This window comes from Lactuca sativa, chromosome 9, assembly GCF_002870075.4.
Source record: "Lactuca sativa cultivar Salinas chromosome 9, Lsat_Salinas_v11, whole genome shotgun sequence".
Taxonomy (NCBI): domain Eukaryota; kingdom Viridiplantae; phylum Streptophyta; class Magnoliopsida; order Asterales; family Asteraceae; genus Lactuca; species Lactuca sativa.
Window position 1 is genome coordinate 73,278,547 of NC_056631.2, and position 14,572 is coordinate 73,293,118.

The 14,572-nt window shown below is 33.9% G+C and overlaps 2 protein-coding genes across 3 annotated transcripts; both read right to left on the minus strand.

The window, feature by feature from the left end:
• Positions 1–7,581: 7,581 nt before the first annotated feature.
• Positions 7,582–9,672, minus strand: LOC111901719 (protein phosphatase inhibitor 2). Of its 2 annotated transcripts, none has more exons than XM_023897602.2 (5): positions 9,336–9,672; positions 8,711–8,771; positions 8,409–8,524; positions 8,043–8,234; positions 7,582–7,956 (listed from the first exon to the last, which is right to left on the minus strand). In XM_023897602.2, the coding sequence occupies exons 2-5, from the start codon at positions 8,713–8,715 to the stop codon at positions 7,697–7,699; spliced, it is 573 nt and encodes a 190-aa protein (XP_023753370.1). In that variant the 5' UTR covers positions 8,716–8,771; positions 9,336–9,672; the 3' UTR covers positions 7,582–7,696. The 2 variants fall into 2 exon arrangements, with proteins under 2 accessions (XP_023753370.1, XP_023753369.1); XM_023897601.2 differs by having other exon boundaries at positions 8,409–8,527.
• Positions 9,673–9,815: 143 nt separating this feature from the next.
• LOC111901718 (methyl-CpG-binding domain-containing protein 13) lies at positions 9,816–12,285 on the minus strand. Its single transcript, XM_052767172.1, has 4 exons — positions 11,931–12,285; positions 11,487–11,582; positions 11,276–11,384; positions 9,816–11,191 (listed from the first exon to the last, which is right to left on the minus strand). Exons 1-4 carry the CDS (start codon positions 11,988–11,990, stop codon positions 10,032–10,034), a joined length of 1,425 nt encoding a protein of 474 aa, XP_052623132.1. The 5' UTR covers positions 11,991–12,285; the 3' UTR covers positions 9,816–10,031.
• Positions 12,286–14,572: the final 2,287 nt, after the last annotated feature.

Sequence of the window (14,572 nt, forward strand, 5' to 3'; positions counted from 1 at the left end):
GGAATCAGTAATACCTTTATACTATGCTTCCCGAATACATGTATCTGTAATCTAAGAATATATCTTCAGTGCTTCTCGAATACTAATAAAATTCTATATGAACATCAACGTCATACATTATAATTTATTTATATTCAACCAACAATCTCTTGAGCATTTTAAATATTGGGATAAATACATATAATATCATTGGTGACAAACTTAATGAAATGAAGCCAGGTTAATCCATATATCTCATCAGAGGTGGTGTTTTAACATCATGTTACACTCGTATGAGTCAAAAGTCAAAAACATATATCTTGAGCCAATTCCAAGATAGTGTCGATATTTATACGTTGACTAACATATGCTATTTTATTAATGTTTATCTTTTATAGACCTTGATTCTCATACTACATTCCAGAATCATATTATAGTAGGATATTTCCAAGTCTTGATCGATATTCAGTAAGACTAAAAACATCTGCATTTAATATGTGTGTATGTGTGTGTCACACATTAGATTAAATGAGATGACAACTCCACACAAGATCCAATGAAAACCTAGTAACTCATCCCTATTGTGTGCAATATTAAACACTTCGATCTTCTCATAATAGGTCTTACTTTCTTAGATGCTTACTTTTGACGAAGCTTATACATATCATCCTGATGTCTAGACTTCAAAAAACATTTTTCCTGCACCTATGACCACGTCCTCTTTAAGGTGACCATTCAAGTATATGCTCTGATAAACAATCTTTGAAATTTCTAATACCTTTTATTATATAGATATGATGTTGTACATCATGATGTTTACTTTTCTTGTTACCTGAGAGGAATAGATTTCCTCAACGTCTACCTAAAAATATCCATTATATCTTAATATGTTTGTTGCTAAGTGAAAAACTAACTAAGTGTTGGACTTGGTTTGTTTTTATGGACCACATCTATGCATTTATGGTTTTAAACTGGGTAACAAGTTTTTCACCTTATGATATTTCTTGAGTATACACAAGTTTACTAAAATGATTTTATTTAGAATAGCCGAACTAACATAATTAATTTGGGAATATGTCAAAAACTTAAATGTATGGTGGTTTCATATTGTGTCTTTACATGACAATACATAGGCCTAATGCATTATCCGCTATTAACTACAAAAGATGTTGTCCAATGTAGTTGTTGGAAAAGTCCAAGATCTACATAGTCCCGTTCCCTTCTTGTAAAATGAGATCTCTTCTTTGTTACTCATCGTTTCAAGTATCAAACATATTTGTCCTTAGTGGGATTGTAAAAGATAATTTTCATAAATAGACGTGATAATCTTGGATTTGCATAAGATGTACATCATGCATGATCCTTATCGACCTTAATTCTCAGTAAGAAAACTTATGGAAAATCTGCCCATATCATAACATGCACTATGGTGTCTTAATTATCTTCTTAAGTATGGAATCATTTTGAAAGAGATATATCACAACATAATTTATGGGAAAATCTCAAAGAAGACTGTGTAATTTTGTAATATTTTGACAATATTTTATTAAGACTACATGTATCATTATGCATTAGTTCCAATAGAAATCTTTGATGAATTCATCAACTATTTGAAGAAATTCCTAAATCAATCTTTCCATGAAACATGTAAATCTAATCACAACCCTAAGGCGGATGAAGTCAAGTTTCCTTCTAATTGGAAAACTTGTTGTATGTTTATATGTCAAGGGTAATTATGTCTCATATTAATACTCAAGTCTTACTTGATTCATATTACATGTATATTTTTTTGAAACATATTTATGCACATTCATATTCCAATGATCATCATAAAAAGGGATAGTCAATAGTCATCCAAAAAGAGTCGATCATCAAAAGTTGTAATCACTATGAAAAATGCATTGAACATAAATTATAGGTTCCATAACCAACTATTGTTCCAAAACATATCTAGAAACTGAAAAACATTAATATAAAATAAAAAGTGATAAACTTGATGATCCAATTATTAGCTCAAAGTAGCCATCAACTTCTTTAAACTGTTTTTCATTCCTACACATAATAGCATATGTCGGTATCTTATACCCAAAAATTTTGAAAATTGAAAATCCTATCATATATATAATAAATGGGTTGCTGGTCTCACCATCATTTCCTTTCACCACCTCTGCTAGGTAACTGAGAGAATTCCTCTTCCAATGACCCTATAACATTAGGGTGCGTTTGGTTGTTGAAAACTATTTTCATTTTCTAAAAAAATATTTTTAGAAAACAGATTTGAGTTTTCATTTTTAATTTTCAATGAAAATTTTAGAAAACATGTTTGATTGTAATCGGTGAAGCTTTCATATTCCATCTTAGAAATTTGGAAAACTGTAAAAATCACTTTTCTAATTTACATACAATTTGGAAAACTGAAAATTTTCATTTTTTTAAAAAACTTTGAAAAACCGAACGAACTGGAAAATTTTCTACAACTAAACGCAACCTTAGCTTTTCTTTCCCAAGGAGTGAGCATAGATATATGTTGTTTATGGATGTTAAGTCCATCTAGAAAAGAAACTCAAATTCAAATTTATCATTTTTACTATTTAATTCCGATCATCCTTATCTTTGTTATCAAACTCAACTTAATAAGGCTACCGAATGATGTTATTATGCTATAATGATCTTACACAACAATAGATTTAAACACTAGGTAATGATTACCAATTGTATCTTTATTCAATTCTTATATCGTTTGTGGACTCCCGATAGAAAACTACTTTCTATTCAACATGTTTGGTCTCATTGTTGCCTCATGCTCAAGTCTAACTAGAGCCTTAGTTAATTGTCAAAATTGGGACATGTGAATCTCTTGTTTAGGTGGGCCCATAAATTCACCTTGGGGTAACATGTGGTTAGGTTTGACCATGTCAAAAAATGCATATACACATTCTTTGATGACAATGTTTAAATTTAGGTTGTTTAATTAATACTTGTATAATCTCTATCAGCAAAATTAATTAATTTTATGTTGAATATATTGCATATGCATACAAGTATATTTGTCGACATGATTTAATTCAAAACGTTTTACATTGAGTTTCAAATATGACATTTTAGTTTAAAACCCGTTTTATAATTTAATTTGTTTCATAAACAAAAATAAAATCAAATAAGAAACATCACAAACATTTAATAATAACAGGTAAAACAATTTTTGCTTCGTCAGCCCGATCCTAAATTTTTTATTTCTTGACCAATAAAAGAAACAATTTGAAATAAAGTATGAACAATTCAAACACAATGCCAAAAAAAAAAAAAAAAAAAAAAAAAAAAAGAATTAGGGTTGCCTCGAAAATTGATGGCAAAAGATTTATTTATTTATTTTTACCACAATCATCGTACTATTGCTAGACTGTTGACGGTTGCTTTCGGGTGCCGCCAATTGTCGTGGGTAAACTTAGAGTCGGCAAAAACTGATCCAACCCACTAACCCAATCTGAATCCAACTTAAAATTAGCAGGTTGGGTTGAGATTTTCAACCCATTTATGTTAAATGGGTCGACCCGTCTAACCCATTTAATTAAATAGGTTGGGTCGGTAAAAACTATCAATCCGTTTTCAACCTACCAACCCATTTAACTTTAATTTATATTAAATTTAATAATTATTAAAATATTATCATGTGTTAATCTATGTATTAGTTTATAAATTACAATGTTTGTATTATTATTTATGTTTTAAAAAAATAGAATCTTAATTTCTACCTTTTTGCTTGGCACCGACAACACTAATCACTCTAAAAAATCTCTTAGAAATTACATATCTTTAATGTTATTTGAATAATTTCTTTGTATATGTGAATTGTGATTGTGCTTTTGTCATACATTGAAATTTTATTTAAGTCTATAACTAATTTAAGTTGTGTAATCTTTAGTTAAATTATTTATTCTTTTTATTTTAAATGGGTCAAACCAAATTTAACCAATTTATTTAATTGGTTGGTTTGGGAATTACATAAACGGGTCAACCCGGTGACAACCCATTTATTTGAAAGGTTAGGTTGGGTTGGAAATATCAACTCATTTAAATAAAAAGGTTGGGTTGGGTTGAAATTTTCAACCCAACTAATAAATGGGTTGAACCCGAACCCAACCCAGGTCGACCCATTGCCACCTCTAGGTAAACTCTAGCAAAATTAGCAAAAAAAAAAAAAAAAAAAAAAAAAAAAAAGAACACAAACTATTTGGACAAAAGCAACACATCTAGTCTTATTGAAAGAACGACTTTAATAATAATATTGTTATCTCATGCATGTGAAATAACAATTATGTTAATACTTTCTAAAGTAAAAACATTTAAATCATCAAAACATTATGAAAAAATAATGAACCTATCAATTTTCTTTATTATTTTAAAAAATACAAAGAAGGTAACCAAGAACAATCAAAAACAAATTTAATAATGTGATCCATGGTTTTAAAAGTGGCTTTATATCATTAGTAGATACAGATGATTAAAAACAATTTAATAATCATAAAATGAAAGCAAAAATACAATTTAAAACTATATTTTATTGAAACCAACAAATATTATTAAAAGGGAAAGCCCTAACAATGAGCTAGAGGGTGCCAAAAAAGTTATGTATTACAAGAAATAGAAAGGTGATTTAAGCCATTCCCCCATACAAAATTTCCTTTTCCATATCTATGCTTAATCCATACACGAACCATTGATATAACTTCTTCAAACACCAATTTTGGGGAAGTGAATCTTTGTGTTAAAGACTCATCATTCCTTGCTCTCCATATGCCCCCATAGTGCTCCAGAAATGATTGAGTTCGTTGTTTTCTTCCTTTTCGGGCATTGTCCTGACATGGCTGTGAAGGTTAGCATCTCCTTTACACTAGAGAATTGATGAGGTATGATACCACTCCACTCCCAAATTTGGTTCCAAAATGCAACAACGAAGGCACAGTTTACTAACATGTTGTCCGCTGATTCCATTCTAGATACACAAGCACTACACAGTGTATATTGGATTTGGACTCCCCTTTGAGAGAGGGTAACCGTTGTTGGAATACGGTCCATTCTTGCTCTCCACACAAAGCAACTTACTTTAGTGGGTATCCATTTGCTCCATTGAAAGGCTCCATTAGGGATCAAATGGGTTGCCCGATCAATCCTTTCCTTAAGGCTGCAACACGAAACTGACCATCGATTTCAAAGTCCGTTTCCCATCCTATTCCCGCTTGATCTCTCTGGATAACATCAATACCTACAATATTCAAATTTTCAAGGGTAATTTTACATTTATCAATGTTTATCCATACACCACATAGATATTTGGATGACATCCGAGTTAGAAGATGCGCGCCAAGGTTATGGATTCCGTTTATAATCCCTACCCATAGTGAGTTTCTCTCATGGAAGAATTTCCATCTCCATTTTGATAATAATGTTGGATTTAGTGCTTTAATGGACCCGAGGCCTAGTCCATCCTCCACTTTTGGAGCAAGGATTTTTCCCATGCCACCCACCAGATATTTAATGCCTTATTTGGACCTCCCCATATGAAATTTCTCTGTATTCTCTCCAAGGTCTCGATAACACCCAAGGGGGTTGCAAAGATTGATAAGTAAAAAGTTGGGAGGCTCCCCATAACCGACTTTGCTAGTGTCACCCTTCCCCCGAAACTCAAGGCCCTTGATTTCCAACCGAAGAGTTTGTTGTTAAGTTTTTCAATCACTAGATTCCAAGAGTTTTTGTGGTTCATGTTTACTCCCACAAGGACCCTAAGATATATGAATGGTAATGAGCTCGGCTCACATCCTAACGGTGATGACCATCTTTCAACCTCATGGAGATCAACACCAATGCCATAGACTTTCGACTTGTTGAAATTTACACTTAAACCGGAGGATACTTGAAAGCACTTAAGTATCCTTGCTAGGTTTTTTATGTTATGTTTTGACAATCCTCCAATGAAAAGGGCACCATCGGCATAGAAGAGATGAGAATTCTATATATTGGAGTTGGGAATAGATATTCCTTGGAAAACTCCTTTTGAAACCACTTCCTTTAAGGCAATATTTAATCCCCCCATAACCAATATAAAAAGAAACGGTGATAAGGGATCTCCTTGCCTAACTCCTCTCTCCAATTGGAATTTTACCATTGGACATTCATTCACCAAAACCGATGCCCTAGCTGACTCTAAGCATCCTTTCATCCAGATTCTCCACTTTATTTTGAAATTCATTTGTTGAATCATAGAGTCTAGGATGTTCCAGTTCACCGAGTCAAAGGCCTTATGGAAATTACTCAATTACCTTTGAAAAGTAAATTTTTTTTGTTGGTTTTCTTCCCCCACGAACAAATCTCATTAACGATGAGAGGTCCTTCTAGGATGTTACGGTCTTCGACAAAATCCGTTTGTACTTCATCGATACATTCCCCTATTACCGAGCGAATTCTTGTTGCTAAGAGTTTTGTTATTATTTTATATAAAGATCCAATGAGACTGATTGGTCTATAATCCCCCAGAGATAACGGATCTTTAACCTTCCTCGCAAGTGTTACAAAAGAGGAGTTGCATCCCTATAAGAATCTTCCCCATTGTTTAAAGTGTTTTATGTATGCTAAAATATTCGACTTCAATTCTCCCCAATATTTTTTTAGAAATTTGAAAGTGAAATCATCCGGTCCCGGGGCCGTATCGTTTCTGCAAGTCCACACTGCCCTTTTCACTTGTTCAATTGAGATATCTCCTTCCAAAAACTCCTTGCTAACGAGGGATGGGGTCTTGAATTTAGTGCTTCTGAACTCTAGTCTTTGCTTCCATCTCTCCTTGAATTTTGAAGAGAAAAATCTGAAAATTTACTCTTTCATCTCGCCCAATTGATTTGACCGTACACCATTTATCATAAGACCGTTCAAGTGATTTTTTCTAGTTACGGTTATTAACAAATCCATGAAAGAACCGAATATTTTCATCTCCATCTATCAACCATTTTATTATTGATTTTTGTTTGATGTCCATGCTCGCCAATTTCTCTAGTTCAGTGAGTTTACTCGACATCATAACCCACTCTTCAAGTTCAGAATTATTCAAATTGTTCCTTTCAACCTTTTTATCCAGTTCGGTCATTCTTTCTTTGGTCTTTACAATCTCCAAATTCTAACTTGGGAGTTCCATTGCCCTCCATCTCCTGATTCTGTTTATAATGAATTTCGGTTAATCAAGGAAAAATAGGTCTCCCATACCATACCCTTTAAATTCCGAATTCGCTTGTAAAACGACATCATTGAAACCAGGTCTCCGAAGCCACAAGTTGAACATCTTGAACGGAACAGGTCCAAAGTCGGAGGAGCTAAGTTCGAGTAGAGGATTCAACGTTTCAATTATATGATGTTAGCAATTACTACCTCGATGATTGATGATGTTCTTTGGTGTTGGGAACAATTACCACGAATTGACAATCTCAATAGTTGACCCAGATCATGACCTACAAGATCTCTCTTAACTCACATACAAGTACGATTATTTGATTATAATTTATAAAACTTTAATTCTTGAATGTGGAAGTATTATTAAAAAAAATACACACATGCACATTGAAAAATTCTTATTTATTAATTATCATCAATGTCATATGTGTCTCAAGAGTTAAAAGAACATAGATAGAGAGTTATAGAATTCAATTAATCCATGGATTGAATGACATTCAATTCAAATGTGAGATCCCCTTGGAGGCGATAAATCTGTAGCCGCATCTTTGAGGTCAATATCCTCCAAACCAGTTGCCAGCGAGGACGATGACGTGGACAACCCACGTTGTTTCCCGTTTGTTTTCTTCCTATTTCCTCCATCCTCGTCAGATGACACGTCATCGAAAGAACCTTTCCGTTGCATTTCCTTAACTTTATGAAATTCATCGTAGTGGGCCCGCCTGTGCTCTTTAAACCCCTTTCCTCTCCCCGTCTCAGAATCTGTTAACCAGGATGGCAAGGGCATTTACGTCTTTTCCCTTAAAAGGAATTAACAGAAGATGCTATAAATAAATAAATAATAAAACCTTGGTTATCTTGATCCATGTAATCAGCTTCATCTTCTGATGATGTCCAGCTGGCACGTTGGAGGTTGTTATTACTACTACTACTAGAAGATGCCACGTCATTCAATGCAGAACGAATTGCTTCTGCATGAATGGTGTTGTCATCGCCTTCTAGAAAACTAGTATCCCTACGTATATTGGGAGACAAAGATCCTGAAAACAATTTAAAAATAATAATAATAATAATTAATTGATATTAATTTAATAAGTGGTGATTGAAATCAAAATTTGAGCAAGATGAAGAGGATTTTGTATGAAATTGATTAAAGCTGAAAATAAGACAATACATATATATTGGAAATGAAGAGGGTATAAATGGAATTATACCATCAACATCAAGCATTGGATGATATGGGGTCTTTGGTTCAGTGATTTTCTGCCTTACAGGTTTATTTGCTTCAATTTCCCCCAGATTTGCTTCATCCCACTTCACACCTTTCCTACTGCTTAATACAATCAGAAAACAACAAATTATAAAATTTCACATGATGGAACAGTTTAATGAAACATATGCTAAATCTAGTTGAACAACAATCTTCAAATGAAAATGAAGATCAAGAAACCTTCATTACAAGAAAATATGGCAATGTAAGGGTATTAACTTAAAAGCAGGAGTTGATGATTGTTACCTCATAATTCCTCTTCTTCACCTCAAACCTAGGAGTGACAAGTAGCTGTGTAATCTGATTGCTGAAACAGAAAAAGGAGAGAAGATGCACAAATATGAAAAGAAGCTACACATTGAATGCTAATACAAAGCACATAGCAGCCTATAGCATGTGTTTAGCATTAAGAACAATCTCCAAAATCCTAAACAATGATAAAAACATGAATTACAGAAGATGCGATTTCCCTTCTTTGAAGCACAATCTCACAATAACATTATTATGTCAGCTTTTGGCATTATGGATACAAAAACAATCGATTGAAACCTAAGTTGAATGCGTGTAACCAAAAGGATTTTAACAGAACGAAATGCGACACCGAATTAAGCACCAATCCCTCTCAAATTCATAAATAAACAAAACCAATCGCTTAAAACCTAATGTATTCGCATGTTGTTAGAAAGTACATCCATATAGGCAACCATGATAAAAAAAACAGAAGCAAAGGAGCACTAACTCAAACATAATAAATAGATTATTGCCCTAAAAACATGATCGAGAAAATTAAGAGGAATGCGTATGGATCGATTGGGTCAAACAAAGAGAAATGAATACAAAATGAAAAGCCATCGGTCGGAACTTTGCTTACCGAAGCAAATGGAACGATTACGTCGTTCAGCCGGCGGCGAAACACTTGCCGGAGGTGCTTTTTGCTCGAAATACAGATTTCACGAAATAACGATGAACAATTGGCCCGATTTTTCCTTATATTTGTTTTTCCAATTTTAATCATCTTTCGTAATCGAACCCTCCATTTTTATGATTTTTTTTTCTTTTTTTTCAATTTTCACTAGTCTCGTGTTTTTCTTTTTAAACACATTTTTTTTAGACACCCTCATATATTTCCAAACTCTTTTGTAACGAACAAATTTTTTCCCCAGAAAACATAATTTTTTTCCTGAAAAAAAAAACATTTTTTTTTCGACAAAATCATCGTACCTCGATTATACACGATAAAAACGACAAACAACATAATATTTACAATATTTTTACCAATAAGCCTAATCCTCTATTAACGATTTCCCAATTTTCCCCTTCTAGAATATGAATTTTACACGAGGTGAAATACTTCTCTAACGATATTATCAACCATTTATCATCTGAAAGTACATTTTACAACAAAAATAAAAAATACTACAAACTCCATACAACAACAAAAACACCACCACACACCTTAAAACTAACATATCCTACCTGTTCTACACCCTGCACATTTTAACTTAAAAAAAAAAAAAAAAAAAAAAAAAAAAAAAAAAAAGTTACAAACACTTTTAACACCTACCTACTAAAAGAACCTTGCTCTTGAACATTGCCCGTTATTACTATTCCCATTAACTTGATGAAAACCAAGATTACCCGACTTTTGTAACCCAAAATTTCCAACTGAATCCAACTGCTTATTATTATTATTATTATTCCCTGTTTTAGGTTGATGATGTAAATAATCTTGAATTCCATTTCCAGGATTTTGATCTTCCCCTACAACAGGAATTGCACCTGTGAGAGTTTTCACAGCAAATTCAATACATGGATCTGTCCAAAGCTCTTCCATGGGGACCTCTAATGGTGAAGATGATGGAGGAAAGTTGTCAACTTTATTCAATTCCCCAAATGGAATTGCACCTGTTAGTGTTTTTACAGCAAATTCGATACATGGGTCTGTCCAAAAATCATTTAAACAGAAGTTTATAGACGATTCTTGACCCGGGTTCGTGTTTGTGACAGGTGATTCTTGTTTCTTGTGGTGGGAATGGGAATCGGAATCAGCCATTGGAATCGGAATCGGAATCCGTGATTCCGATTCCACTGGTTGCTTTTCAGGGATAGGGTGGCTCGATACAGTGCGTGATTCTTGATTCTTATTAGACTTAGATTTAACCTTTTCAAGACTTTCTTGAGTTGCTACTACACGCTTGGATGCCACGTCAGCATTTTCAATTCCATCATTGTCTTTGATCTTTTGTGGTTCAGCTTTCTTGTCTTTCTCTTTTGAAATAGCCAAAGAAACAGGTGGCTGGGTTTGTGATTCCTCTGCCTGTCTAGCGGTAACTTGAGGACTGGTTTTGGGTTCTGGCGGTGATGATGGCGGCGGTGGTGGTGGTGGTGTTACCGGTGCTTCAATTTCCATTGCAGCTTGTCGTTTAGCTTGTCTAGTTTTAAGCACTGGTGGTGATGGTGGTGGTGCATCAGTTTTGATGCCGCATAATCGTGTAGCCTTACTAGTTTTAGGCTCCAGCAGTGGTGATGATGATGGTGGTGGTGGTGGTGGTGCATCAATGGTGACTCTGGCTAGTCTTTTTGAAGCACGTTGAGGTAACTCAGACTTGCTTCTTGTCGCTGATTTATCTTGTAGTGGTCGCTTATTATTATTTGGAGTTTCACTCAAAGGACTAGAAGAAACAATCGTTTGTTCCTTTGATTCAATTTGTTCAACGATTTTTTTATCTGTTTTTTGAAGCGACAAATCAGAAACAAGTTTTAGGTATGAGATGCGGTGAAAATAACGATTCGAAGGTGAAAACTTCTTACCGGTGATTTTGGGTTTTTTCGCTCGTGGACCCACATCTCCGGTTTTGAGATAGCGGTGGACATCTACGAGTGATCGGAATATGTATCCGGTGGCCGGATCTGTGTAGTACTGGAAGCATGGATGATAGAAAGATGGTGATGGATGATTAATTACTGTTTTGTCCCTTTGTTAAATGATAAAGAGATTGAAAGATAGTTAGGATCAAAGTACCCGATCTTTTTTTATCCCGTTTACTCCTGTTCGTGTTTTCACTTCGACCTTCCACCCTGGAGGAAGTTCTTCTTCTTCACCCTTCTTAACTACAAGCTAGATTCTTGAAAAGATTAGAACTTAATCTCAAAATAATCAAGCATGCGATTGAGAATCACGCAGAATTAATAGTCAAAATGTTACAACGCGGTGTCTGGGATAGAAACCCTAATAAGATTAAGAAACTGATATGAGGAACTAAACTGTTTAATCTAAACCCGAAGGTTTACTAATAGGATTAAGAAACTACATTTAAATAACTAGTTAATAGAAAAACCCTAAATTTTATGAACAAGGTTTGGGATTTCGGAACAGGGGATTAAAGATCTTGGACTGATGATGGGTTATGCCCGACAAAGAAAAAGATAACTTCGGAACCCTAATTAGACTCGCTGAGACGCTGACCTTATCTTTTTTCGCAATATCCGGAGTACTGAGCTCCTGCGGCGACTTCACTGGCGACATTTCACAAACACCTGGTGTGCTTCAGCGATCTGTAACTGAAAACTGAAAAAACGACCACCGATCGAATTGGGGTAGCTCCTTTTGCTGCGCTTCTAAAGAGAACAAACTCGTATAATCGATTTTTAGGTTAGATAATGAAAGGGTCAAGAGTGCGACAAAGAGAGGGTATATGAAAACACGTGTACACAGGGCCTTGAGGGTCACCAAATTGGGGAAAAGGTGAATCCCACCACCCCATTCCAAAACGTTAAACGTGTAGGAGATGACACAGTCACTCTTGCTGTGTGGCCTCTTTATTTGACTAAAAAAATTTGATTTTTTAGGATAATTTCAAGAATAAGTCTTTATGGTAACTAACTTCTAAAGATGCCTATTGTGGTGTATTTTCTTTGAGACAAGCTATTAATTATGATAAAACTCACACGACTCTATATAGGAAAATGAAGATGTTTAAAAGTCAAAATGAGTTGTTATTTGCTTCAAGTTAAATGCTTTGAAATATGTGCATTGATATGGCTTGAAGGGTTCTTTCAAGTAAAGACTCGACTAGATAACGATTTAAACTTGACTATTCTTAAATCTATGGTTGCTTGTATGAGTCATACACTCACTAGAAATGATTTCATTCAAATCTATGTATGTTGTAATCTATTATTAGAAAAAATCAATGATTTTATACATTTATGTTGTTTGTATTTAACACCTTAAGGACTGATCAACCACGCATGTCATCATCTCATCGAACCTCCATCTCAAATCGTGTAACATGTAGGAGTCTTGTACTAATTAGACATGATATCATGACATCATCTACCTTTATATACATTAGAGTTTACTTTAATCCTCAATGATTCTTTTTGTACTAAAAATCAAGAAGCCCACATACATACATTGAATAAGCATAAGTAAGTCAAGAGCTTGAGTAATTCAATAGGCTTGATAAGAACTTGGTTCCCATTTTTAACAAAACAATGTGAACTTTAAATGTAAAGATGAAAGCCTAGAGTACCTCCTAGAATGAAATGGACTTTTGGGATTTTGAAAGGTTTAAACATTAAATAACTACTTAATAGATGCCATTTATTTAAAACTCATAACTCATAAGACCCACCAATTGACTTTTGGTTCTTTCCATTATTTTTCGTCTTTAACCAATCCTATAGAGAAATCGGTATAAAAGTGACCCGACCCATATCCTATTCCAACCCGTTTACCCATATCAAGAAACACATACGCATGAAAGACCAAAAATCCAGTCACAAAGTACTTCTTCCATTGATGAAAATACACATACAAATGGAAATCAATACTTCGATTCAAAATCTCAATTCTACTAAACAAATTATACCAAAAAGAATCAAATAATTCTACATATAAACACAAGAAGATTTATCATCAATTATGAAGCGGATTTGGTCCACCGGGTACAAGCCGATGAGAGACTTTGTAATAAGCATCTTCACTGTTGCCTTCATTCTTAAACTCCGGTTTTGTGTGAAAGTGTTTCTGAAACGTAGAAACAAACTTATCTCTTATTCTTTCTTCATTCTTCAATCTGTTTGTTGACCGGTCAACCATGTTTCTGCAACTCGACATATCGACTAAAAGAAAGAAGATTAATATAAAACTCAAACGAGAAACTTGAAGCTTCATCTTTGAGGGAAAAGGGATGAAAAAAATGAAGATTTAAGTGTGGCTTTAGGTTGTTAAACAAGTCTATATTTATAAGGAAATTTCATCTATATAAAAAGGTCAACCTTGCTAGAATTAACATGTTATTTTCTTGTGACATCTTGCATTTTTGGTCTTAATATAAAGAGTAGACTTTTATAATTTACGTGTAATTAAGCATTAAAAGGACCTCAATACCACATCTTTTCAGCATGCTTATCAACTAAGGCATTATCTTGGACTTTTTTAACAGTTGACATTTATTTTTCAAATCATGGTGTTCATGATTCATGGAATTAATCCATAAAATTATAATCTGAACTTAAGCAGGCCATTTGGTGAGCATGCGTTCATTCCATTTATTAAAAATTTGAATAGTCGGACACTTAGATATGATTTTTATATAAAGAATTCATATATTTTTAATCGTTTTTTCAGCTTTTTTTGCGAACATTTACGAATATGCCATGAGGAAAACACAAGAAAAAGTTAAAAGTGGATGAATCCAAACAACATTGTAGCTTTCCGATGAACAGTGTCGACCTTCAAAGTACAGCCGGCAGCTTGATGTCATACTGCAGGCTGCAACTATTTTTAGATTCTGAAAACAGGCTTAGCTAAGAATGGCGAATAAATAAATAAATGGAAAAGTTACATAAATAGTCCCTATGCTTAGGAAAAGTTACCAAGTTTGGTCTTTATGTGGAATTTATTATAGAGATGGTCTCTAAGTTTGAAATCCATTACACCAATGGTTCTTGTAATTAGAGTAAATTACTGAAATTGTCCTTATTGTTTGGTCAAAATTGCACGTTTGGTTTTTAATTTTTTTTTTTTTGCATTTGGATCGTCTCTGTGGTTTGATTTTGTTGCGTTTTTCGTCCCTATGGTTTGGTCAAATATTACACGTT